General features: G+C 45.2%; 1 protein-coding gene across 3 annotated transcripts; it reads left to right on the forward strand.

The window, feature by feature from the left end:
- Nucleotides 1-343: 343 nt before the first annotated feature.
- Nucleotides 344-19,043, forward strand: LOC149342407 (uncharacterized). 3 transcript variants are annotated; one of them, XM_089544691.1, is made up of 15 exons: nt 344-548; nt 1,315-1,446; nt 2,661-3,088; nt 6,542-7,079; nt 8,146-8,186; nt 8,277-8,355; nt 8,636-8,781; nt 8,903-9,052; nt 9,327-9,443; nt 9,538-9,605; nt 11,095-11,229; nt 11,522-11,727; nt 13,490-13,635; nt 14,282-14,342; nt 15,429-19,043. In XM_089544691.1, the coding sequence occupies exons 2-14, from the start codon at nt 1,374-1,376 to the stop codon at nt 14,291-14,293; spliced, it is 2,139 nt and encodes a 712-aa protein (XP_089400817.1). In that variant the 5' UTR covers nt 344-548; nt 1,315-1,373; the 3' UTR covers nt 14,294-14,342; nt 15,429-19,043. The 3 variants fall into 3 exon arrangements, with proteins under 3 accessions (XP_089400817.1, XP_089400815.1, XP_089400816.1); XM_089544689.1 differs by lacking the exon at nt 14,282-14,342 and having other exon boundaries at nt 346-548; XM_089544690.1 differs by lacking the exons at nt 344-548; nt 14,282-14,342 and adding an exon at nt 558-757.
- Nucleotides 19,044-25,126: the final 6,083 nt, after the last annotated feature.

The raw sequence follows: 25,126 nt of genomic DNA on the forward strand, positions 1-25,126 counted from the left end.
GGCGCCGGGAAGCGTACGGTGCGGCCCGCACTCCGTCAGGCCAATCCGGAGAGAACGAAAGCGCGCGGCCGTCGTACCGTTCCGCAGGCGCTAAACTTCGGCGGTAACTGCGACTTCTTCCTCTGGTTTGTTCACGCTTATTATAAAACTCTTGCAGAGTTTTGCAGTACGCGAGCAGTTTTTGACGGCAAATATGCTACGACAAACGTAGCTTTTATGCTGCGCATTTCGGATTACATTTTGTCGCGTAGGAAAGCGCGCCAGTTCACACACCATCCGGTTGAGCGGCACTACCAGCGCTGCATGCAACTTCGGCCTGCTGCTCTCTCCGCTAGGCCTGAAATTCCAGAGGGAGAGAATGCGCTTCCTTCCTCCTCGTAAGCGTTTATCCGTGGGCGAATTCCAAACATTTCTTTTCTTTCCGTGTCTTTAGTGTGCTTTATTGCTCGAACACGTTTCGTTTCTGCGCTCTCGTTTTTGAGTTTTCTCGCGAAACCGACTAACGCGTACGACTGCGACACAACCTACGAGCAAGACGGCAGCATAAGGTAAGCGCCATCGGTGTTCATTTGCCCGTCTGGCGAGTACGGGACGGAAGGCGCTGCGGCGGCCCCGGAGCACCCCATCACGAGCGACGAGGATAGGCCTAAAGCCAGTCGACCGAGGAATGCGCACGTAATTGTGGACGCCTGAGTGGTCTTCGGACACATTGGATATAGTGCTGGTTCTACTCGTGTGCAGGGAGGTTGTCACTGAGGTGTGTCTTCAAAGATTCTTCTTGTCATGCCCGTGCGCCGAGCACATACGGGGTGTATGCGTCCCGTGCGGGGAAACGAAAATGGAGCAGAACGTGCTGCGTCTCATACATTGAGGAAGACTGTGCCCTCCGATGTCTCGACGACGCAGGCAGCCCCAGTAGGAGGTCATGTTTCTGTGCGCAGTTTGTGTTACCACTACCGTCTGGTTTGGACTAATTGCGTTAGGATCGACTTTATTTTGTGTGAAATACCGCAGCAATGCGTCGTTCGTAGCGTTTTGGAGACAGCCAACACGGTTCGCATTCCTGCGATAAGGTGACGTACTCGTGCCGCGATGAGCTTTGTTGTGACTTTGTCGCCGTGATAGCGAGCGTTTACATTGCGCAGCCTTCCATGTTTGCTCCATCTGACTGGCCATTCGCGGATAACTTGCGCTGTTTGCACTTTAGGAATTGTGTTTAGTTGTGCGTGTATGGACATGGGTCACAATCGCTGGACCACGTATGTGTTTTGATTCAGGAGTTCTGATATGCGCTTACTGTTGGTTTCGTTTCAGCATGCGCGAATGATCGAGCGGATGACACCGTGAACATTTCATCAAATCCACGCTTCGAGATGAAGGCCGTACGTAACACACTCTCGACGTCGTACGCCGCCCACAACGGCCAGACGCCGTTCTACCAATCGAGTGAGTGCCGCGCATGTTTGCTGCTGTGATGTGATCATGCACAGCTGTGGATGTAACGTAACTGTCGAGCGCTCGACAGAGGGGTTCTTTCGAAGCCGCCTGCGCCTCTGCTTCAGTGCGACGCCGTCGCTGAGCTCTGTCGGTTGTGCGAGATCGTGCTTGTGCCGGTTGTGCGGACCAAAGGTGGAAATCAGTCGGCATCGCACCCCGCTGTGGCATGGGCTGGTGTGTTGCTTTGGGTTGTTAGGCATCTGTTATCCGGAACTTAGTTTTTTTCTTCTCTTTTTTAGCAGCGACCGGAGAGACTTTGCGATGTTTTGCAACGTCCCAGTTCGCATTTATATAGCCTTTTGGTTGGCCATATGTATGGACATGCTCATTCAGAACAGTTTACGAAGACAATATTTGATAACTACCAGTTTCCATACCCCCCCCCCCCCCCCCCCCCCTTCCGTTTTTAAAATTTATTTTGAAGGGTACGGGACACCTTATGCTGAGGTTCATTTTTCTGGCTCCCCAGCTTTGGTGTTCCTTTTTGTAGTCAGTATGTGAGGTGTGGTACACTGTATCTACCTGCAGATATCGTAGCAGATTATCTTCTCCACTGGGCACATGCTAAAGTTTGCGGCACACTCAGTAGTTTGGCTCAAAAGCATGGTTTTTTATGCTTCAATTTCTGCATCTGTGGTTCTGTCTCTCACTGCTTTTGCTGGAATTTCTGAACACAATACGAATTTGTGGAGGGAGTTTTTGGAGGCAGTCACTGATTACTTGACTGTGAGAAAAGTGTAAGCATTTGCTTTCTTTTTTGAACTGCCATTTGAACTACATTTAGAACTATAGCTTTCACATAGAATAGGTGAACTTCTTGTGGGATCGGCAATATTTTGATTAATGCTTTGTTTCATACTTGTGTCTTAGTGCCTTAAAGCAAAGGTCACGATGATTTTCTCACAGATGTACGCATGCTGTATTTTCCGTGCCTAGTGCATGCATTTGCAATGTAGGGGATGAGCGAATTGTTTTCTCTGGCTGCCATGCTTTTTTCTTTTACTAAATTTTGCTGTTGACTGTACACCTAGCTTTATTCCAAGAACACAGCATTCTTTTTCTCCGATAGTAGAATCGCACAGGCTTTCCCTTAATCTGCACAGGGACTTAGTAACATGCAACGCAGTAGTTTCAGTGTAATTATGTACATGTTTACTCTGCAGGTTATTGCCAGAGCTGCTCTGGTAGTGAGACTGATGTCTCCACATCAACGGAAAACCTTAGCAACGAAGAACGACTTGCCCTGAGACGTGGCGAGCGACAGGAGCCTCAAGGGGAAGAGACCGCATTGACTGAAGACGAGATCAGCTCACGTTCCAACACACTAGTGATTCGGAACAACAGCTCCATCGACGGATTTACATCACCCTTCTACGGCAAGCTACCTGAAAGTGGTGTCGGTAAAGGCATGGCACCGTCGACTGCTGCAGCTGCACCTGTGCGTGAAATCACCGAGATTCCCAAGCATTACTTGGACCAGTCCGAAGTGCTTAAGCACCTCGCCAAGGAAGTGCACAAGGACCCCCAGTGTGTGCGCAAGGGCTCCACGGGAAGCTTCTCATTCTCCCAGTCACATGGTGACCTTAGCCAGGTGAGCCGTGTCTGCCGTGCCTTCCAGTTTCCGTCTTGAAGCAGCCCTTATTTTCTTCTGTCCTTTCCCTTTCCTTAACATGAAGTGCTTCCTATTGCTGCGTCATAATAAGTCATGGAAGAGACTTTGGTGACTCTAAATAGACGACCGGTCTCTCTTAAAGAGTTTCAGGGCACCATTGCTGCTGCAGAGAACGTAGTAGTCGTAGTTCTGTATGGGTGCTTTACGGCAGTTGTAGTTTGAAAGGCAGATCTGAAAACTGTGATCGTTTGAATCACCAATGGTGGTATCTTTGTAATTATCAAAAAAATCTCAGTGAAATTTTGTATCCAAACTGAAGGAATTGTCCTTGATGACTTGTTCTCCCATTAAGTCAAGCAGGGTAATATGTCTAAGACATCCTGGTTTTACTTATTGTCAAGGAACCTTTAGAAACTAGCAAATTGGAGTTCACTGTGGAAGCTTTGATGCGCAAAGCCCTCAGTTACAAATTGCTATGCGCCTAGACGTGCAACTTTTTTGAGTGTGGCCATGTGTCACATAACGGTGAGCTTCAGAGAGTCACAGGCACCACTTTAGGTAGAACAGGCTTCTGAGCGAGTTGGTAAGGTGACGTGAAGCTCTTCATTAGCAAACCAAGACTAGCCAAAGGTGAAAGGAAGATGGAAGTAGCGGTGGTCCATTCTTTCTTCCTCCACTTGCGTCTCATCTCAGTGTGCTATATTGAATAGCTTCATGACAGGCACCACGTTTATATCACCAAAATACGTGCGCATGTGCAGTGAGTGTGGTGGGATCGGTTTGCTCAAATGGTAGTGCTGGAGCAGTGCAAAAATCCATGCGTCAGTTCCAATTTCTGAAGCCTTTCACAAGAGCTGAAGACAAGTGGTCCCAAGGGCCACACCATTATTGAAGGGATGTTCTTAAAGAAAATTATCTACAGCATGCAGCTCAATGTGTGGAATACCAGTGTATCCGAGGGCTTTTTCATTACATCCAACTTTCTTGGCGGGTTGACGCAGCATTTGCACTTTTGACTGCATAGTGAGTGCAGATGTGAGCGTGTGTTGGTGGTGGCTGTGTCCCTAACTGCAGCAACTCTAGTGTCGCGCATATTTCAGAAACACAAGCAATGCTTGCATGATAGTACTCTTGATAAGATTTGTACACGGCACTCCATAACTCGAGCTGAAATGGGGACAAATCCATGCAACATAATGCTGTGCCTTTCTCAGCTGGGAAGCATTTCAAGCTTTGGCCTCCTATAGGAACAGAGAAATAAACAGGCTTTGGTCATTCTGAGAAAAGGCTGACGTATTTCGCTTAAAGTACTTGTGAACTGTGGCTATTTGGTACCTTTTACAAGGGTTAAAAACATCAAGCATGAGGCAGTTGCAGGATTTTCTAGGGTTAGTTTGACATGTTGTGTGAAATTGTCATTAAGAATGTTGTCATATGTGAGCCACAACCCCTAGGCATTTTCTCAATTTTCACAGCCTTCCTTGTTCGCATCTGAAGTTAGTGGGCTTTCAGCAACCATTTGAACTTGTGTCAGGCTTTCATGTAAGGGATATAGTCCTCTGAAGCCATATTTTTCTGCGAGCATTTTGAGCAAGCATTTTATGGTTTTAGTGCTTTAGTCATAGTGCAGCCTCAATAGGACCCCAGCTTTCTGCAAATATCCTTGGGCACAGAAATATCTGTTCTGGTATTTAACGACAGAAAACAACTCTCTTTTAGCAGTTGTGTTGTAAGCGGCCTTGTGCCATGTGTTGAACATTCCTTTGCCTCATCACATTCCAGACCAACTGTTAATCAAAAGTGCAGTGTGGCGTTCACATGACGTAGTGCAGAGGTATGCAGCACATGTGCGAAGCATTTTACGTCGTAATGCTAGTGCTATCATTTCGTTTCCTGTAGTGTGTGTGTGCACACGGGTATGATTAAGAATCTATATTTTATCACTCTGGTGCATATATTGCTATGTTTAATTTTAAAACCTGCACAGTGCATGGTTTCTTGGTGATGTGGCACATGTAGTAATTAACCCGGTGGTCAAAACTTGTATGCATAACTGCCTGTGCATTTTTAACCCTGTGGTTTGTCTTGTTGCTTCTTAGTCAGGCCCTTTGGCGTGAATCTAGCTTGCTGGGTGGCATTGAATGTGAAACTGCTGGCATGTACTATTGGAGCTATCCAGGCCTTAACTTAGAGGAGAGTAGTGCATGGTATTGTGCCTGTAGGCGCAAAGCAAATTGGCAGTATGTGTGACAGTACTTCATTTAGACCTCTTGCTGTTTTGAACAAAATTACGGATCGTTATTTTTGCACCTTTCTTGGAGGCCTGTGCTCATGTGACTTACTTTCTTTTACACAATTTCTTTAATGTGTAAACTGTTGATAAAGCTCTGCATGCCAGCTTTTGGCACTGTGATTTCAGAAATGTTTATAAACAAGGTACTTTTGTGATATTAAAGAATGGTTTGTGCTGGGGGCATTGAGCCATGTTAAGTGAAGTTTTAGATGTAAAGCTTACTACAACCAAAGTTACTTTTGAAGAAACAGTAACTATGGAGAGAAGCAAAGGTTAGCAACCACAAATGTTTGTGGCAATTCACTATTTCTGCTTTCTCATCGCATTGTGAGCAAGAGAGTGATGTGCAAACAATTTTTTTTTTCCCCCTATTTATTTGAGTGTTCAGTTTGCGTGGAGCCCATGAGCAGCATTTTTCTGAGTAAAGAAAGAGCGAACTGACAGCAGCTACGAGCTCTGAGGCACGGTTTGTATGTAAAACGTAGTAGCTACATTCAGATGTCGCTTCCTTGGTTGTGCAGCTCATCGTCGCTGATTGAGTGTGTAGTTGCGCATTTGATTATAAGCCAACCTTTTCTCTTTTCTCAAGAATGTTGCTCAAAGTTGTGATGTGCCCTAACAACATTGCCTGTTAAATTATGCTCCTTACCACACCAAGTAGCAATTCGGTCTCTATTGGGCCATTTCTTGTTAACAATTTTTTTTCCTCTCCTATTTTTCTTCAGGGAAAGCTAGGAGGGATATGTAGGGGCTGATATCTTGAAGCTTACAGTGGCATCGCTGTTAACCTGGGTAATAGGAAAATGAAAAAAGGGGAAACACGTTGCACTACTCAGCAGCAAAATCCTCGTGCACATATATCCACAATATATGGCTACCTTGTGCTCATGTAAGAGCTGAAACGCTGTCTCCAGAGTATGCACTGATTGTCTGCAGACCGTGCTGGTCTGCAAAAATATAGAGTCGTCTTGTATTTTTATGTTTTCGTCATTTGACTTGACTGACTAGAGAGGTTGACGTGCATTTGTGTCGACCTATGTTTGAGTAAACATTGTAGCATTTGCGCAGTGCTCCCGTGAAAGTAGTTTTGCGAGAGCTGGTTTTCTGACATCACCCTGTGCTGCCCAATTCTGCTGCAGGCAGGGAATGGAGGAAGCAGCTCCCCACGCTGGAAGATGGTAGCGGTCGACGTTGACGCAGCCGCAGCAAGTGCTGGTGTCTGTGCGGGCAGGGGGTCACCGTCGCGCATCTTCTCGCAGCAGGCCTCACCGCAACAGCAGCAGCAGCACCAGCAAACCAACATAGCCGCCGCTGCAGCTGCACTCCTCTACCAGCAGCAGCAGCAGCAGCAGCAGCAACAACAACATCAGCAATACCAGCAGCAACCGCAGATGCATATTCGCCCGGGCGGGAGCACTTTGACCCTGGAGCCCGAGACTGCGGTGCAAGCTGTGCAGCAGTTGCTCGAGGAGAACAGTACGTTGAAGGCAGAGCTGGACATGTACTATGGCAAGGTGTCGCGGCTGCAGCGGCTGGAACTGGAGTTGCAGAAGCTGCAGGGCGACCACGACAGCTTGGTGCAGTCAACGGAGAAGCGCGAGCGGCTGCACACCGCCATGCAGTCCCGCCTCGAGCGGGAGCTCGGCAAGTCTCAGGAGGTGGCACGCCGACTCAAAGGTGGGCTTTTTACTGTACTATTTCGTGTTCTATGGATGGCCGTTGCGAGCGTGCCTAAATTTTGTTTCTGCTGAGAAGTCAGGGCCATAAGTAGGTAAGGAAGGGCTGGAGGTTTACTTAAGGGATTAATAACAGTGGACTGTGTTCAGTGCAGCGTCTCTGATGCTCTTGTAACTATGCTGCGACTTTTGCTCAGAGCAGCAAAGACAGCTATATAATGTTTGTCAACACCACATACCTCACTTCTGGGAGGCGATTTTAAGATTTAAGGCAGGGTGAACACACAAGGATTCATCTGTATGAGTGTGAATTTGACTTCTCTGGTGGTTCTGTGCCAACATCATTGTCAATCTTGTTTCACAGCATGTGTACATGCATGAGTGTGCGTAATGTCTTACAGTGAATGGCCTGAGCTACAGGCTTGGTTTTCTGTTAAGGTGGTGGCACGTTGCTGGCTGTTAAAGCGAAAATCTGTGTTTTACCATCTTTTTTTTTTTGCATAAGTCAGTGTGTGGCTATGGCTTCGGTCCTAGGAAATTATTTGAGCTTACATCTTGTGGCCATGTTCCTGTGCAAACTTTATCGCTTTGAGTGTGTTGTCAGATTATGGTTAGGTGGAAAGAGCTTTTCTTACAACAGTATGGAACAGGATGTTACTGGTTAGAGGAATTTCAATTTAAACTTGGTGCAGGAAATTGTGCTAAGTGTAACGAAAGCATGTTCTGCGATGAAACTGACACCAGTAGTTTATTCCGACCATGGGGTTGCATATTGATCTTTAAATGTATTTTTCTTGTAAGGTGCTTTTTTGAGGACTGTTCAGCACAGCCTTTGATGTAAAAAAAAAAGTTTATGCTGGAAAGAGGGGCAACTGCTGTATAATTGGCCGTTTTGGACAATGTGCTTTCTGTTGTGGGTAAAAATTTAGAATCCTTAAAGCCGCGGTTTGTGGTTTCTTGAGGCTTATACTTTTCATACTTAGTCCATTCACATTGCAGTTCAATGCTGACCTGTGGGCAGCTGTTTTCTAGAATGTCCGACTGAGGCATTTGTTTTCTTTGTGCAGAACAATTGGACACTACCCTGGCACAGATGTCCATCCAGTCGGTGAGTAGCGCTATCACTGCCAGCAGGCAGTCTTGCCTTTTGGCGATTTTCAAGACTTCTCAAACTCATTACATGTTTTGAAACTTGCAGCTGCCAGAGCACAGTGACGCCGAACTGAAAAAGGAGGTCGGCAGAAGGGACGTACTTATTGCACAGCTCCTTACACAGAGTAAGTGTGCTTGTCATGTTTGCCATGCCTATCGAATTGAATGCCAGCTGGGTATTTCAGTGTTATTCCAACGTCCACAATTTGGAGCAAGTGCTTGATTTCGCTAGTCCTATTCACTGGCATCATGATGCAATGGACTGGACTGCCAGTTAATTCCAATAGATTTCTGGCCCCCTTCAAGTTCATTTTATTGGGAATTGACTGTATTAATCTAGTCGACATGCCTTTCCAATAAAGCTTCATGTGCCACTAATTTTTTTGTGTGTGTTCTTGCTTGCAGACCGAGAGCTTACAGCGGAGAAGGAACGCAAGGAGATTGAACTCCAGGCACAACGAGCAACATTGCAAGAGCAGCGCAACCACATCGACATCCTCGACAATGCCCTGAACAACGCGCAGGCCAATGTGGTCAGGTTGGAGGAAGAGGTGAGGACCAAGTTCTTGCCAGAGTGCCTCCACACTTGAAACGTTTCAATTTACGGCATCACTATGTGCTAGGGCTTGAGAACACGTGTGTAATCATGCTTGTTTTGCTCCCTTTGTCCAGTGTCGCAAGAAGCAGTTCTATGTGGAACGGGCCGGTCAGCTGCAGAAGCATCTGGCTGACATGCAGATGGCAAGCGAGCGGAGACTCCAGATGGAGAAGCGCTTCCGAAGCCAGCTCGAGAGAGATGTGGAGAACCTCACGGCTCAGAAGGTTGGTCACCACCACTCATCCCGTACCTGAGACGGCAGTTTGAGAACACTTGTTTGACGAGCGAGGTTTTGGGAGTTTCTGGAAGATACAATACCTGCCGTGGTGTATTGTGTGTTATTATAATGCTGCCTCGGTTTACCACTGGTGCCTCGTAATTTGCTGGCTACCCAAGAGCAGCGTTGTACATTTTACTTGATGTCTTTTTAGACACCTCTAGACATTTTGGCTGTGTTTAGGTGAGCTGAGTGTAACTTAACTGTGTGGGCTTTTTCAGATTGAGGGTAAATCTCTGGGCAATTCAAGGAAGGAAGCGGAAGACATGGAGATGCTTAGGAAGATTCTGCGAGATTATGAGGAGAAGATCATCAGCCTGGAAAACGAGGTTGCAAAAGTGAGTAGTTCGCCCAAAATGTGAAAAGGCTGTATAGCCTGCCCGGTGTGCGATGGTGTCTGACGTCCGTGTTTTCTCTCTCACTTTCTCTCAGTGGGAGCAGAGATACCTGGAGGAGAGCACGATGCGCCAGATAGCCGTGGACGCTGCCTCAGTACCCAAGTGAGTGTTTTCATTGTGTGTTGAATCTTGTTTTCGTGTTTCGTGCACTCCAAGTTTCAAAGATAGTGCTTTTCAAATTTGTGAAGACGTTGAAGTAGGTCATATGACCTGTGGACAGTTTTAGTTTTGGTTTATGGGCAGAGCTGTCTTTTAAAACGCATGTTTCATTCTTCCCGTACTTGGCTGCACTGACTTGTCATATTCTTCGCGCAGGTTTACAATACCTACTTGTGCTGTTTGCAGATTAGACATTTCATTGTGAATCGGACGGTTTAGTGACAGAAATATCTTTGCCTGCCCTTGACAGCTGAATGCATCAGTTAAAATTGAAATAGCCACTATAAGTACACGGCATTGCTGCTATTATGTTTATTTATTTTATTTGAGATACCTCAAGGGCCCTTTAAATGTGGGGACTTGAAATGAACCGCGTTTATGTGGACAATGGCAGTCCTGGACCGTTTTGACAAAAAGGCAGTGAACGTGGATAGACAGCCTTATGGTGGCCTGTGCGTGCTGCATTCAGCCATGTCTCAGTTAGTTTTATATAATATTAGAATCTGCTTAGTGGACTAGGTTAGCTAATGTACCATGTTTTAGCCACCAAGGCATTCACCTCAGAGGGAGACTGTGGAAGTTGAACGAAAAGGGCTCAGCCTTTTGCCGCTAATGCAGTAATGACTGTATGCAAATGACGAGAATAATGGTAATCGTGAATGTACACTGTAATTGTGGCAGGAAATAGAAATAATGATATAAAAAAATGAAGGACTCTTTGTTATTGAATTTCTGGGTGGTGAAAAAACAAACAAAAACATCTTCAGCATTGTTCTCTGAGGTGAATTGTTTACTGTATACTTTAGGATGGGAGTGCAGTTTGCTGCTCTTTGAGAGAACCCAACTGGTGTGATATGAGCTTTCAGAATGATGGTTGTCGATCAAAAATTTTGATAGATGCATATTTATGGCAGGAAGCCAGGTGACCTGTAGCAGGAAAGGGACGGAGATGCTAGCAGCTAGGCCTGTATCAGTCCCTGAAGCTTGAATATGCCCTGGCATGGAATTTAGAAGCTTAACTTGATTTTCCATCTAATTATATGGCATGCTGAGTAGTGCATATATCGACAGGTGCCCCACAAGGTGACACAGTTGTCAGGACACCTGTGCAGGATTGTGTTGTACGTCACTTGTGCTGAAGCCTGTCGCTGAGGATAACAGCCGGACATATTCTTTTGAATGTCTTGGCACTACTTAGTACATTCAGCAGTTTGACCACTAAATTTGCAGGCACCTGTCGAAGCAAAAATAAGCGACACACTGAGAATGCATTTGTTGTTACCTTGTTTAAGATTTCAAAACATCATTGTCATTGTCTCGGGGTATGAAAGCTTTACATTGTGCACTTCTTTTTGAGACATGTGGAATGATGTAGTGTGACAGTGTAATTGTTGTTGGCCTTCCTAAACCCTGCTGTTTTCTCTGATTGCAGAGATGCCAAGATAGCAGCATTGGAGCGCACCTCCCAGGAGAGCGAAAAGCTGATCGCGCAGGTCCGGTCCGAGAAACTCAGGCAGATGGATGAGCTCTACGCCTCTCAGCGCAAGTGTGCTGAGCAGGAGGGAAAGTAAGTTTTTCCTGCTGAATAGTCTCCCTACGTTTGTTTGTTGTGGCCAGTGTAGCCAGCACAAGAAACTCTGTCACTTCTTCGTCCCCAAGGAAGGCGATGCATCTGGGAATTTTGTTTGCCTCCATCAGCAGGCTCAGTTTTCTTTGCTTTTCTGTCTCTGGTGCATGTGTAAGGTGTAAGTTGGGAGGAGTTTGTGCTAGCTGTGGGGGAATTAGTGGTGTGACCCTTCTCATCCTTAACCCTGCTCTGTCTCTGTTTCCTCTCCTCCCTCCTTTTCCACGCTTCTTAGGCTGAAGGATCTGGAGTCCCGGCTTGCGGAAAAGGATGCCATGATCCGGGTACTTCAGCAACACTCGCAGGAGAAGGATGCAGTGCTGCAGAGCGCAGTCATGGGGCGGCCGCGGCATGCCCGTGCGGCTTCCTCTGTCACCCTGGGCTCTGCTGCGGCAGGTGCAACAACAGCGCACCGCAGGACGGGCAGCAAGGATGAGATCGGTGAGGACACTGTTCTCTCTCTGAATTCATCTGTCGGAGGTGACCTGCAGAGGGAGCCACTGTATGGCAGTTTAGAACGCAAAATGCATTGTCCACTGCCGCTGTGATGTCATTAGTTTGACGAATCTAAAGTGTACTTCTTAGTAAAAGTCTTTCACTCGAATGTCTGGGCTGAGCGAGAGGAGTTCCTGAGTTACAGAGTTGGAAATGGCTTGTGGAGTTCGAATTCAACTTGTGAAATACTTGTGCCGTGGATGTAGCAGTCGTTCCATATCTAATAGAGCCATGTTCGCGTCATTGGATATCGTGAGCTGAAGATTTCTTTTAGACTTTACTCCCCACCCTTCCATAATTCCAGCATGTATATTTCACTGTCACCCCACCACGATGGCTCAATGGCTTTGGCATTCAGCTGCTGATCTCAAGGCTGCATAACTGAATCCCAGCTACGGTGGCCACGTTTAGATGAAGGTGAAATGAAAAAATGCCTGTGTGCTGTGCAATGTCAGTGCGCTTTGATGAATCCCATGTGGTCCCAATTACCGTATAAACGCGTGTAAGGGCCGCACTTTTTTTTTCCAGATTCGAGGGCCAATTTTTGGGGTGCGGCCCATACACGCGACTTGCGAAAAAAAAAATTTTTTTAGGTAAAAACACACCAACCAGGGAATGAAAGGCATTTATTCTGCGTTCAATCGTCACTCGCCGAGTATTTCGACTCTGAGCTGGTGCTGTGCTCTGGTGCACGCTCATCCCAAAAGAAGCCGTGCAGCACGTCCGCTGTCAACGCGTAGCTGTTGTTCCGCACTTCCATCACATAAGAGAGCAGCACTTCTTCCATTTCGGGAAACTCGCACGGCTTACCTCAGAAAGCGGGCTTTTTGCAGCTTGTGTTTCTCAATGCATCCTTCTGGTTGCACCATCATCGGACACACTCCTCGGCCGCGTCGAATTTCCTGCCTGCCGCACGCTTGCGTGTTCGAGAGCTAACTCCCAGCCGTGTAGCTATTAAGGCGCTTGCCCATCGTGCTAAAACTGCAAAGCTCGGCAGCAGCACGCGAAAGCTACAACCACTACAACTACAGCGAGCACGCTCACACGCCACAAAAACAACGTAAGGCTGGAGCTGGCGATGCTGATGTCAATGTGGATGGCGGGAGGTCGCGGCGGAGAAAAAAAGTTTACGATGATGATGATGACGACCGCGGCCTTGGGCGCCATCCATGGATGGCACTTGGAAGCTCCTGTGCGCGTGCGGCCGTAGCAATGGCGCGCTGCCAGAGCAGATCGCGGCGGCCACAGCGCGTGCATGGCTCCGCGATCAAGCACACTTTTGCTCTCAGCCGGAGCTGATCGCGGAGGCCGCGGCGCGTGCATTTAGAAGGCTATTCCCACCTGGGTCGTGGAAAGTTCGGGTGCGGCCCTTACACGGATTTATTATTTTTTTAAACATTTCCTTCGGGAAAACGGGGTGCGGCCCATACACGGGTGCGGCCCTTACACGCGTTTATACAATAATTCAAATCCCTCCACTGTGGCATCCTTTATAGCCAATGTGCTGCTTCGGTATGTTAAACACCACATACCGCATGTTTGTTCTCATGTAAAATTTCACCCTAATAGTATTTCCGCAATAATTTGGCATCTATCCTCCTGCATGTATTGGCAAGCGTGTTAGAGAGCAATATTTCCTGTTTGTTTGCCATTGCTTTCCACTGTGTTAGGGTGAATGGTGCTGACAGCTTCACTGATTGATTTGCAGGCTCTTCTAGTCTCTCTGGCGTAGTCGCAAGCGAGGCAGCAGCTTCTGGGGCCACAAGCGCTTCGGTCTCGCAATCGCAGTGCTCAGATTCCAAGAAGAGTATTGACGAACAGCTGAAGGAGTTTGGGTCCCGACTCTCCAACAAGGTCAGTGGCATCTCATTGTTTGTTGTTTTACATCCTTGTTGTTTTACAATAAGTTGTCACTTATTGTCCTCATGATGCTATCTGCTTTTTGTTCAAGCTCTATTTTAAGCTTTACTTTCGTGTTTTGATGTGTCAGCCTTGATTGGTTTTATATTGTCTGTTGTGTCACAATAGAAACCCAGGTCAGCGAGTTTTGGGAATTAGTCACTGGAGCTCTGTCTTGGGATCTACTTCATATGCTGGTCAGGCCATCAACGATGAAAATGGCTTGCAGTCTTATTGCGTCTGGCTATTAACTTGTACAAGAATCAATGACATTGCTAGCAGTCATCCGTGTTCCTGCGCTTTATAAAACAAGCGGTAGCTTTGGCGTGTGGCTGAGCAGTCCAGTGCTGTCTTAGGAAGGCCTTTCTAAAACATGTAACCACAACGAGAACATCAGTGTCCGGAGCCCAAAACGAGGATCGAACATCATAATGTTAAGAATCTCTGTGTAGTTTTTCATCCATGCTAGCCTTCCCCAGAAGGGATGTTTTTTTGTTAGTTGCATCAGTATTACATGTTCAAATCTAGTGGCAGCATTGATAGTGGGGCTGCAGCTTGCTCCTACAACACCACCTAAGTGTCCTTACCTTTTGCATTTCAGTTTTTCTTTTAAAACTGCGGCAACATTGAAAGACATTTTGGCTCGTGTCGAGGGAAATGAGGTAATTTGGCATGGTTATGAGGGGCGAACGACCAAGCCCCGGTGTGTGTATGTGTCTGCTTACTTCCGTGCCATTGCTGTGTGTTTTAACAGCCTGAACTGCTGACTGTTTATTACTTTGTGTGTGTGTGTGTGTGCGTGTGTGTGTGTGTGTGTGATACCGAGATATTGTGGATGCAGTGCATTCTAACAGTGCAAGCCTGTTTGTTATGTGGCACGCAAGGAAGGTATGCTGTGTGCAGGTTTTCAGACCGTTGCTTTCCTAGGCTGAGAAAGCAGGAAACTAATTTATAGCATGAGCTGCATTGCTGCTTTTTCTCGGTCCTGCCATTTGCATGAAATTTGGTTTTGTTGTTTAATAGGACTGAATAGTGTCTTCGGCGTTCATTGAATAATGAAGTGTCAGAATTATCACTTTCATGTCGGAGCCATATGTTCATTTTGTCTTACTAGTAACTTACCTACATGACTAGAATTGCTGATATTGTATCAAGGGGTGTTCCTTGTGCACCATACTACTTTACTGTGCTTTGATCTGGATAGTTCATGAAGTTTGGCCCCGAAAAGAAAAGCTTATGCAAAACACTTTGCATGCAAGCATGACTGACGGTTTTTACCCACATGCGTTATAGTCATGCTCAGGCAGGCTTCAGTAAAGAAGGAACAGTAGTACTACTTTCTGAGATGTGAAACACTCTTTTTGGTAGAATGACTGTGCATGATTGGCCAAGTATCCCAAACCACCACACTTGCTGCACCAGTCCTGCCTTTGTACATAAGCAAATGTTGGCTGCACACTGCGATAGCAGTGAAAGTCTCACAGGCAGAATAGTGGTGGCGTTGCGAAAGGATATTTTGGGCCCTGTTGGCACACATTTTTTTATTTTTTTTTGTATTGGTCATGCTTACAACATTCTTTAAATGCTCTTCAGTGCTCATGCTACTACTCGAATGGGGAAAGGAAAAATGGCAGGCTTGCATTGACCCCCTCGTAGTGGAGTTTGATGCACATGCTGAGGGGGAAAAAAGTCGAAGGCTTGTATATTTTTTTTCTGACCATCTCCATGTTGCACATTGCTCTTTTCAGGACTTGATAATAGACACACATCGGCTTGACAAGGAACGCACTACCACCCGGCTTTGGAGGATCTGAGAAAGAGAGCCATCTTCTAAGAAGCCCGCCAACTGCTGCCATCACTCACTCATCCGCTGCTCATTCCTGCTTCATGAACTTTCTCCTGTGCACTCACATGCCTTCGTTTCTTGGGAATCGCTCCACAACGTGCGTGCACCTTCCCGTGACCATCCCGCCTGCTGCACCTGACAAGGCTGGCTGGCTGGCCTGCCACTTCCACTGTATGGTCTAACGAAGGAAAACAAAAATGGACTATCTCGGTGATTTTAAGTGAAAAAAAAAGTCTTTGTTTTCCTTTTTGTTACGTTTGCGCAACGAGAGTACTCTTTTGCAATAGTGTGCAGAGTTCCTTCTTGTTTTTCTCTGTCTTTCCATTTTTGCATTGCACTCGAGTTGTTTGCAGACAGGAACGAACACTCCACTGTCCAAAGGCAATCTTACTTTGCCCTAAACTGCTGTCTTCTTCTTCTTTTTTTTTTTTGCTTAATTGAATTACTGTCTCCTTTTGTGACAGTTTCTACACCGCGTAGTCTCCCCACTTTCATGATAAAATGATGGATATGCCAGGTCCCAAATTTTATCTGGATGTTTGCATCACGTCTAGAAGAAGATAGTGCCATTAGGTAAACTTGATACATACATTTTGCAGTGCTTGACCTGTTGCATCCTGGCATCAGCACTGTAATTTTAATGAACTTTTGTACCTTTGTCACCCCTGACTTGCGTACTGTACAAAAGATGCATTGTTCTATTAAGGTGGATACTGGGCTGTGGCTTTCAACAGTGTGTGTGCCTTAAGTGTGAGCTGGCGCCTTTGCTCTAGAAACGAAGAAGCTAGTCAGTGTTTCTTGGTGCCAGCAAAAACAAAAGTGCTATGATACAAAAGTCCCCCTTCCCCCTCCACCCCAACCCTCCCTGTGCTTTAGAAGTGGATATTCGTGGTCCATGTGTGCAACCTTCTTTTCTTTCTTCCACGGTGCTCTCCCACTTTTTAGCCTGAAGAAGAAAGCAAAAGAAGCTAGTGTCTGGCTACAACCCTTTTTCGTTTGTTTGATTTGATTTAGTTTTAGTTGCACATTCTTCATTTGTACCTGTGGTGAAGAGATTGTGTCAGCATAGTTGTAGTGCGTTGCAGATTTGCTGCCTTGAACAAGCTGGCTTTTTATAGATGGCGGCTGTTTCCAATGGACAAAGAGCACGGGGAGGGGCTTGCATCAATATCGATTGCCTGTGTTTTTAATAAGCTGATCAGCAGTTACCTGCACATACTCAGTGGCCCCTTTTCGGTGTATTTAATATTGTTTCCTCTATTTTCTAATAGTCTGTTTTTTTTTTTTCCTGGTATGATGTGTAGTGTGACTGCATTGATGCATATCAAGAAGCAACAGATTGGTGTCTTTCTTGTGCCTTTGCATCATTGACAAATGTTCTACAGAATATTTTAATATATGACAAAACAAAAGCCTTACTTTGTTCGAGGAGACTACATGGTTACCTCTGTCTGTGGTTACTCAGACATTGTAACAAAGCAGTTGTTATTGCTATTCACTGTAATATAAGCCAGCGTGCTGGTGGTAGGGCTGTTACCCGTTTCACGCACAACGTTTGTGGCAGTCACTTTTTAAAGCTTGCACTTACTAAGTGCCCATGCCTTTTCCAGTGACGTGCCCTGCCATTGTGCCTTCAGGCATTGCTGGCTGGTGTCCACATACGTGAAGCAGTTGTGGGTGTCATTGCACAGCAAGCGCTGAGGTATAGCAAGCATTTCTTGTCCTGAACAAAAGAATCTCTTGCATATTTTGTCTACACAGCCGTTGCATTCCCCAAGCTGCTTGCGTTGACCGGTGTACTGGGCGACGAAACAGTGTAGGGTGCTTTTGCACTTTCTTGGGGAAAGCCCCGCCCCCTTCTTTTTCTGCAAGAATGAATGACTGACTGTTGTCGAGTACAATTGTGCTGCAAATTTTTATACAGTATTCCACTCTTGATTGCAATTGCCTCTGCTCTTACCGACCGTGTTAAATTTTTTTTTTCTGCAAAATTTCAAAATTTTACATTGTGCACCAATTTGGTGTGTGTATTTACATGTGTGTGTGTGTGTGTATGTGTGCCTGAGCACACTTTTTGTTTATGTTGTAGTCAATTGAGTCTCAAGAACAAATTGTTGAGCCCTCTTTGTTCAGGACATTTCTGTAATCTTTGCTTTTGTTGCTAGTTTTTTTTTTTTTTTTTTTATCTGAGAGCTCTTTCAAAGTGGAATACTGTAAGAGCTGTTGTGCTTAGTGGATTATTTACATTTGTGAGCCAATCAAACTGCGCCGGCACGTCTTGCCTTTAGCAAAGTCTGACTAGGTGAGCCACTGTGCTGTCTGGCTACTTGATTTCATCACCTTTTGGAGTCGGCATGCACTTCCGACAATACCTGCGGAAGTACCTTGTTGCTCTGGCAAAGACTGCATCTATATTATTGTTTGGCTTTGTGGTGTATATACAGTACCTTGCGAATATCTGTGTGAAAATGTATGTGTGTATGGATGCGTCGATAAGAGTGGCTGGTGTATCGAGTGCCGTGTGCTGGCCGCACGTGCGAAGATACCCAAGAATGAGGAGAGGCGTCTTCTTTCTTTTTTTTTTTTTGAGTGTGTGTGTGTGCCGTAAACAAGCAAACAAAAATACCCCTGTACTATTTTTATTCTTTGGAGCATTCTTTTGCTTTTTTTTGTTTTATCTTTTAAAAGGGAAACAAAACCGCAGTGTAGTAGCACCGGTGACATGCACAAAAGTGGCAGTGTCAGAATGGACTGCATTGTTGTACTGGGATGTATGTGAGGTGCTGGGAAAGGCTAATTGCAACTGTGTAGTCTCTGGAGCGCTGATCATGTGGTACAATACCTTGTAGAAAGCATCAACGAAAGCCCAGGTTGACTGTTGTGCATGGAATTGTTTTGGCCGTTTGGTGGACTGGAGTCGTCAGCACTACAACTTCTTGTTTCTGCCACCTGACACTGTTGCTGCTTGTGCTGCTCGAGCTGGTGTGAACGAAAAAAAAAAAATATGCCCTCCTTTCCACACATGCCCTTATACTTTTGCACCTGGATGTGTTCACTAGCGGGGGCTTGTTTACTGACCTGGCATCCGTAAAGTTTTGTTGGGTGTTCACAGCCCTGCTTTCTTCTTTGTTTTTCTGTAAAGCCCCATTCTATTTTAATGATGCTTTTGTGCAGTTCAAAATTTTTATTTTTTTAACCTTGCACTCTTACAATACATTAGTATGCCTGCTGTGCAATGTTTCTGTTGCTGCAAAGAAAGATATCTTCTAGTCCTGGTGCCATCTACGATGTTTTGCAAGTTTTTTTGTTGTATTTTTGCTCCAAAGCTTTTTTTTTTTTAGTACACAGAATGTGGGTCATTGGCTATCTCATTGTGTTAGCAAGGCCATTTTGTGTATAGTGAATATTCTGCACTGCTTCACAATTTGTTCAGTTAGTGCAGAAGTTAGCCTCTTTATATAAAGATTTGTGACAAATAAAAAAATGAATAAAACAAGCACATTCTCCTGCTTTGTTATATTGCTGTCCTTTTACATTGCAGCCTTGGTACAAGCACCTCGTAAAGCAGTCTCGCACCGCTGGGAGCCTTGCGATAGTCCTTAGGGGCTTGCAGCCATGTGTGCTCCTATTTGCAGCAGCAGAAAAATACAAACTGAATGCAATGCCAAAGTAGTTTGAACTGCATGGTGCAGTTCTGCCCATGTGGAAGCTCTCAATATCTCAATAGCCATTGTAGCAGTCATTCACGACTGCCTGCACCTGTCTTCTTCACAGACACAAACACAATTAAGTACCCTGAAATCCTGAGCATAGTTAAATTTAACAGTCAGTCGGTGTTTTCGAGGGACGATGAAAGAGCTCTTCAACAATCTGCAACTGCAACGGCCTGCTTACAGTGTTCGTTATACCATCAGAAAACTGGCAGATGGCTCGAAGTATGAAAAGAATTGATGACTATAGGTCAAAATGAGGCCGAAATTACGATGCATCTGAAAGCATCTTCATGTCTGCAGTGTGGCATCTTGGGTATTCCACATTTCTGGTGCATTGTATGTAGGAAAATAAAACTACAGAGTTGTTCTTGAAGGCAGAGAGTTTTATTGTAATTAGAAGCAGCACACGTTACTATGCGTTCCAAAACATTTTATCGCAAGGGCTTTTCAGAGAGTTGAAAATAAATGTAAAATGCAACTGCTGCCAGATTGTGCATCAGCAGCCTTCTAATGCACATAGAATAGCTGCAGGAAATGCATGCCCATCCTAAAGATGTCTCGCTGCTGACTTAGGCCTACCAGATCATCTACTAGCCAGCTTGATTTAACCAACAGCTGATAAAAGACAGCTTGAAGTCCAGCTAATTTTTGCTCAGATGATGACTTATGAAGTTTTGCATCCACTATTGTGGACAGGACACCTTCATGCCCAAAACCTTAATAGTGGCGTTTCCTTGCCCCAAATCTGCAGTTTTTATGAGCATGTACTATATGAAATGCTGTTATGTAACTGCAGGCATTCAAACTCATGCATTTCAAAAGAGAAGCTGTATGATTTGAGCACCAGCACTAACTTTTTGGTGACCCCTGCTACGCTTGCCTTCTCCAAGAGAAGGCACCAGAAAGTTAGGTGGGCGGATGAGATCGAGAAGTTTGCTGTGATATAGAGGCCGCAACTGGCAAAGGCCAGGGTTAATTGGAAAGACATGGGAGAGGCCTTTGCTCTGCAGGAGGCATAGTCAGGCTGATGATGATGACTTTGTTCATGAAGATCATTTGTAGAGAAGTCTCTAATGGCATCTTTTCAGATGATGAAACACATGAGAATTGCAGCGAATGGCACCATCAGGACGAATTATTTGCATGGTTGTTCAGCTGAAGCAGGGAGAAGGAAGCTCTCGCCAGAAGATTTCTCAAAATTATTTCTGAAAAAAGGAGACATTCTTGTTCGTTGACAAGGTAATGATATTGTCAATGTGGTGTAAGCAGTCTTGCGCATAGGGGAAGCTGGTGCAGTTCGAACACAGAGTGAAGCTGCAAAACCCCACATTGATATTGAATGCCATCAAGTCATCATCGAATACGAGTTTGTAGGAGTGCATTGATCAGCTAGATCACAAACTTACAAACTGATGGCATCTTTCTCAACTTTACCAAACCATTCGATTACGTACCTCATAAACGCCTACTCTTTTCCTCAATAAGCTTGCATGCTACCATTATTACATGGATCAAAGAATTCATAACGAATCAATCATAGTCCATAGTTATTAACAACCAGTCCTTTGGATGCCTACTAGTAATATCAGGTGTTCCACAAGGAATTGACCTTGGTTCCCTCCTATTCCTAACTAATATTAATGATTTGCCTCTAGATGTATCATGTTGTATTTGTCTGTTTGCTGATGATCGCGCTATTAACACAATAGTGTTAAAGGTCATGTTAAGCGAAAAACTCGTCGTCGACGGCGGCACGAGTGAAAAATCCTGAGAGAAGCAACCTATGTGGAAGGTGGGCCACCTTGGTTACGTGACCTTGTGACGTCATCACAACCTGCTCACCGGATTGTGAGCAAACCGCCTTCCATGGCAGTTGTATTAATGATTGGTCGCAAGAGGTTGCTTGGGAGGAGCAGCCTGAGTCTCAGTGATGCAGTGGCGGCCCCAAGGGTGGGCCGGAAGGGGCAGTCGCCCCCCCCCCCCCCCCCCCCCCCACCAAAAGCCTTTGCATATTTTTTCGAACGTCCGTTTTCGGGCTCTCAAAGGGCCAGATGTGATTTTTCACGTAGAAATAGAAAACTTTATCGTCTGTGATGCGTCAAGTAGTCCCCTACTTTGTACGTTCACCTTGTTAGCTGCAGCCTTACTTCACACAATTCTACGTTCTACAGGTTTATTTATTTATTTTAGTACCTTAAAGACCCCAAAAAAGGGGCATTACTTGAGAGGTGGGTTGTACAGAAATATCAACAAAAAACGAACGTATTCTGTACAATGCCAACATCAAGGCTCAAAATACAAATGAAACAGGCAAACAGCTCAGAAAATCAAAATTGCAATATGCTCAAATGCTTTTGAATACAAAAGAAAAACAAGACAAAAATAAAAGACAGGAAGAAGCGCTGAACGGTGGGTAAGAATTAAATAGCGGATTAGAGAACAGTAAAAACCGCATAGTAAAACAAAGCGCAATAGGTCAACGTTAGAGGGAAAAGGTACACGGAAATCTAAATTGTGTCTAAAGATTTAAGCTTATCTTTGAATGCAAGCGTGTCTTCTATTATTACAGCGGCATTGGGAAGGCCGTACCAATTTTTTACTGCTCGGATGAAGAAAGACTGCGCAAATGTTTGCGTTTTTGGGCAAGGGTATGACACCTGTCGACTGTTTTTGTGACGAGCTGAAAACAGGGAGCGTTTTATGACGTAGTAGCTTAACGGAAATGAATAGTAGAAACGATGAAAAAGGGCTAAACTGGCTAGTTTTCGACGGTGCTTTAATAATGGCAAGCTGGATCGGTTCTTCAGATCGGTTACACTTCTGCAGGATGAATAATCAGAGCGAACAAATCTAATGGCGTGATTTTGATAGTTTCTATGCTCTCTAGAAAGGTATTCCTCATGTGGATTCCAAATGGCGGCTGCATATTCTAATTTTGGGCGCATTAATGTGGTGCAGGCTAGTAATTTTAAATGTGCTGGCGCAAACTTCATTGAGGGTGGAAGATAGCCAAGGGATCGGCTGGATGCTGCAGTGGTGTGGCTGATGTGCTTTGACCACGTAAGATCGTCACACAGGTGTAATCCAAGATATTTGTATGCTTTAGTAGCATGTAAACGAGAACCGCAGAAAAAGCACCTATGTGGTATTAAGTTGGAGCGTCTATGGAAATGCATGAAGTTGCACTTAGCAGTATTTAAACACATTTGCCATTTTTCACACCAGTTTCCTACAGCTAGTAAGTCACATCGTAAACTAATACTGTCTTACAACAGTATTAGTTATACGACAGGTTGGTAGTTATACGAGTGCAATTCGTACGTGACTGTCCAGGTATCGTGGTCCTGTCGTGCCCCCATAGTTACTTTTGCGCTTCATGACTGGCACTATCATTCAATTTGAAATATCGTGAGATAAATATATCTTTTTTTTGTGTGTTTTACTGGGGTTTAACGTCCCAAAGTGACTCAAACTATGAGGGACGCCGTAACGAAGGGCTGTGGAAATTTCGACTGCCTTTGGTTCTTTAACGTGCACTGACATCACACAGTACACGGGCCGCTAGAATTTTTCCTAGATCGAAATTATACCACCGCGTAATATCGATGAATGATATAAGTTAATGGTTACGTGAGCAATATTCATATATAAACCATAAATAGATATCAGTTACATATGAATATTCTTCACGCAACCGTTAGCATTCAAAGCATGAGTAATGGTATAACATCTTATCGTTCGCCATTGATTTTTCAACAACAAAGTGCACAGAAATTGTTGTACAAATATAGTGTAAATAAAAAATTGTTGTTTCTATTTTTTTTTTCTTTTTTGGTATACGTAAGTCTGTCCCCCCCCCCTTCCCCCCCCTAGAACCGTTCGCTAGGACCGCCACTGCAATGATGACAGCACCTGCCATCACAGGGCAGTAGGGCATCGCTTAACCGCTGCACCATTGACTATGCCAAGAGTGGTATGAGGACTCCCAGTGACCTATGAACGTAAAAATATGAGAACGACCAACCCATTAACGCTATCGCGTCATACCCTTAAGACAGAGCTTAAAGGGGCTCTGAAAGAGGCTCTAATAAAGTTGTGGTATGCCTGGGGTGTTAAAGCACACCGCTTCACGAATATTGTCTAGCAAGAAATTTTTATTGCGCTTTGTAGAAGCCGAGTTATCTGTGGTCAAAATTTGAATTTTAGTGTCTTTGCCTTTTGCTTTCCTCTCATCACTTTTTGCATGCTGGAATGTCAGTGCTCCTTCCCCGGCCCCACCTCCGGGAGTGGAGCTTCCTGACCTGACGGAACTATGTGGCCTATTGGCCCTGGCCGAGGTAGCTGCCTGAAGTCTGAAAAAGTCTAACCAATAGCCACCTCTCAACTTGTACACGCAGGTGTGAGCAACGGAGGAGGTTGCGAGCATGAAAGGGACACCTGGAAGGGCTCGCCAACTTTCGCGAGTGATTGTGGGTCCTCTGCTGCGTGTAGAAGTGTGTTATTTGGCTCAGGTTGCAATGACAACTTGATTTAGTGACTGAGTGACTAGATATGCTCTCCTAGGAAGACGTTTCAGAGCCCCTTTAAGTGTCCCCTCCAGTTTTTTATACACCAGTTACTAACAATGCTGACCAGCAATTCCTTCAGGACAACCTTAACTGCATTCAAGCATCATGTAACCTCTGGTTGATGACCCTTAATCTTTTCAAAACAAAGAGACGCCGACCAGTAAAATGAAAAAAATATAATTGACCTTTCGGCGCCCAGAACGGGGGCCTTGTTCACCTACAAGGCCCCCATTCTGGGCGCCGAAACATCAATTATAATTTATAATTATAATAAAATTATAAAAATTATAAAAATATAAATATAATTATAAATTATAAAAAATTATAAATTATATAAAAAAAAGAAAGAAAAAACGGACAGGATGATCATGGGACCTGATGCGGGAAAGCTGTGCGGGCTTTATCCTCGATTACTTCTACCCCAAGCCCAGACATCACATGAGACAAATTTGTGTCGGGAACCAAAATGAGTAGGTGGGGTGGGCAGCCCCCTAGCTTAAAGGGGTGGGGAGGTGGCTAATGCTTCTGGAGGGCAGCTGGCTTTCCCACTATGTGGAGGGTGGCCTTATGGAGGGTGGAGCTTTGGTGGTGGATAGTGCCTCTGGAGGGGTGGATGGGGTGAGGAGGTGGATTAAGGGTGGGCAGCCCCGTAGCAAAAGGGATGCGGTTAGGTGCTTCTGGAGGGTGCAGGGTTCACTCACTGAGGTTTCACACAACATCAACATTTTCGCCAAGTGCCACTGGTACTGCTTTTCACAGTAAAATGAATTAGGCTCTTATGTTAACCCCTCATGTAATATCCCCAAAAAAGGGGTCTTTAAGGACGTAATAGTGAAGTGAAGCAGCCTATGGGAGCACACGTTGTAGAGTGACATGTGCTCGCAGGTGTGGCTGTGTGCACTTCTCACCCACATGGCTTCAGTTTGACACACCGGAAAGGCCAGAATTGTTGCGTCTCAGCAACGAGCAATATCAGGTTTCCACAATTCTATGAACTAATTTTCTACTGTTACTAGTCATGCAGAATTGCAATACTTTCCTTTAGTTAGCTAGTTGTATTCTCTGCCTATTTTTGAACACTTAACAGAGCTTGGGCTGGGTGGAATTCGCAAGAATGCGAAGCTCCACCTAGGCACTTTGAAATATGTTATACTTAGTAGTATTCTAGTGGCCGCAGAGAAGCATTTTTTTTTCTTTCAATTCAATCTGAGAAAGCAGAGGCTCACGTTTTCAGCACCTACAGGCGCTACAGTTTCTGCCACAAGCAAAGAGCTATTCACATGACGTCATCCGCAAGGGGTGCTAGCAGCCGGCGTGGC

Source organism: Amblyomma mixtum, chromosome 5, assembly GCF_055824585.1.
Source record: "Amblyomma mixtum isolate Tamu chromosome 5, ASM5582458v1, whole genome shotgun sequence".
Lineage (NCBI taxonomy): Eukaryota > Metazoa > Arthropoda > Arachnida > Ixodida > Ixodidae > Amblyomma > Amblyomma mixtum.

Excerpts from the sequence above, each read along its gene's own strand:
- LOC149342407 (XM_089544689.1), top strand. The coding sequence starts at position 1,374 with ATGAAGGCCGTACGTAACACACTCTCGACGTCGTACGCCGCCCACAAC. Across the intron at positions 9,606-11,094 it reads GACGCTGCCTCAGTACCCAA|AGATGCCAAGATAGCAGCAT; the intron begins GTGAGTGTTTTC and ends CTCTGATTGCAG. Across the intron at positions 11,728-13,489 it reads GGGCAGCAAGGATGAGATCG|GCTCTTCTAGTCTCTCTGGC; the intron begins GTGAGGACACTG and ends ATTGATTTGCAG.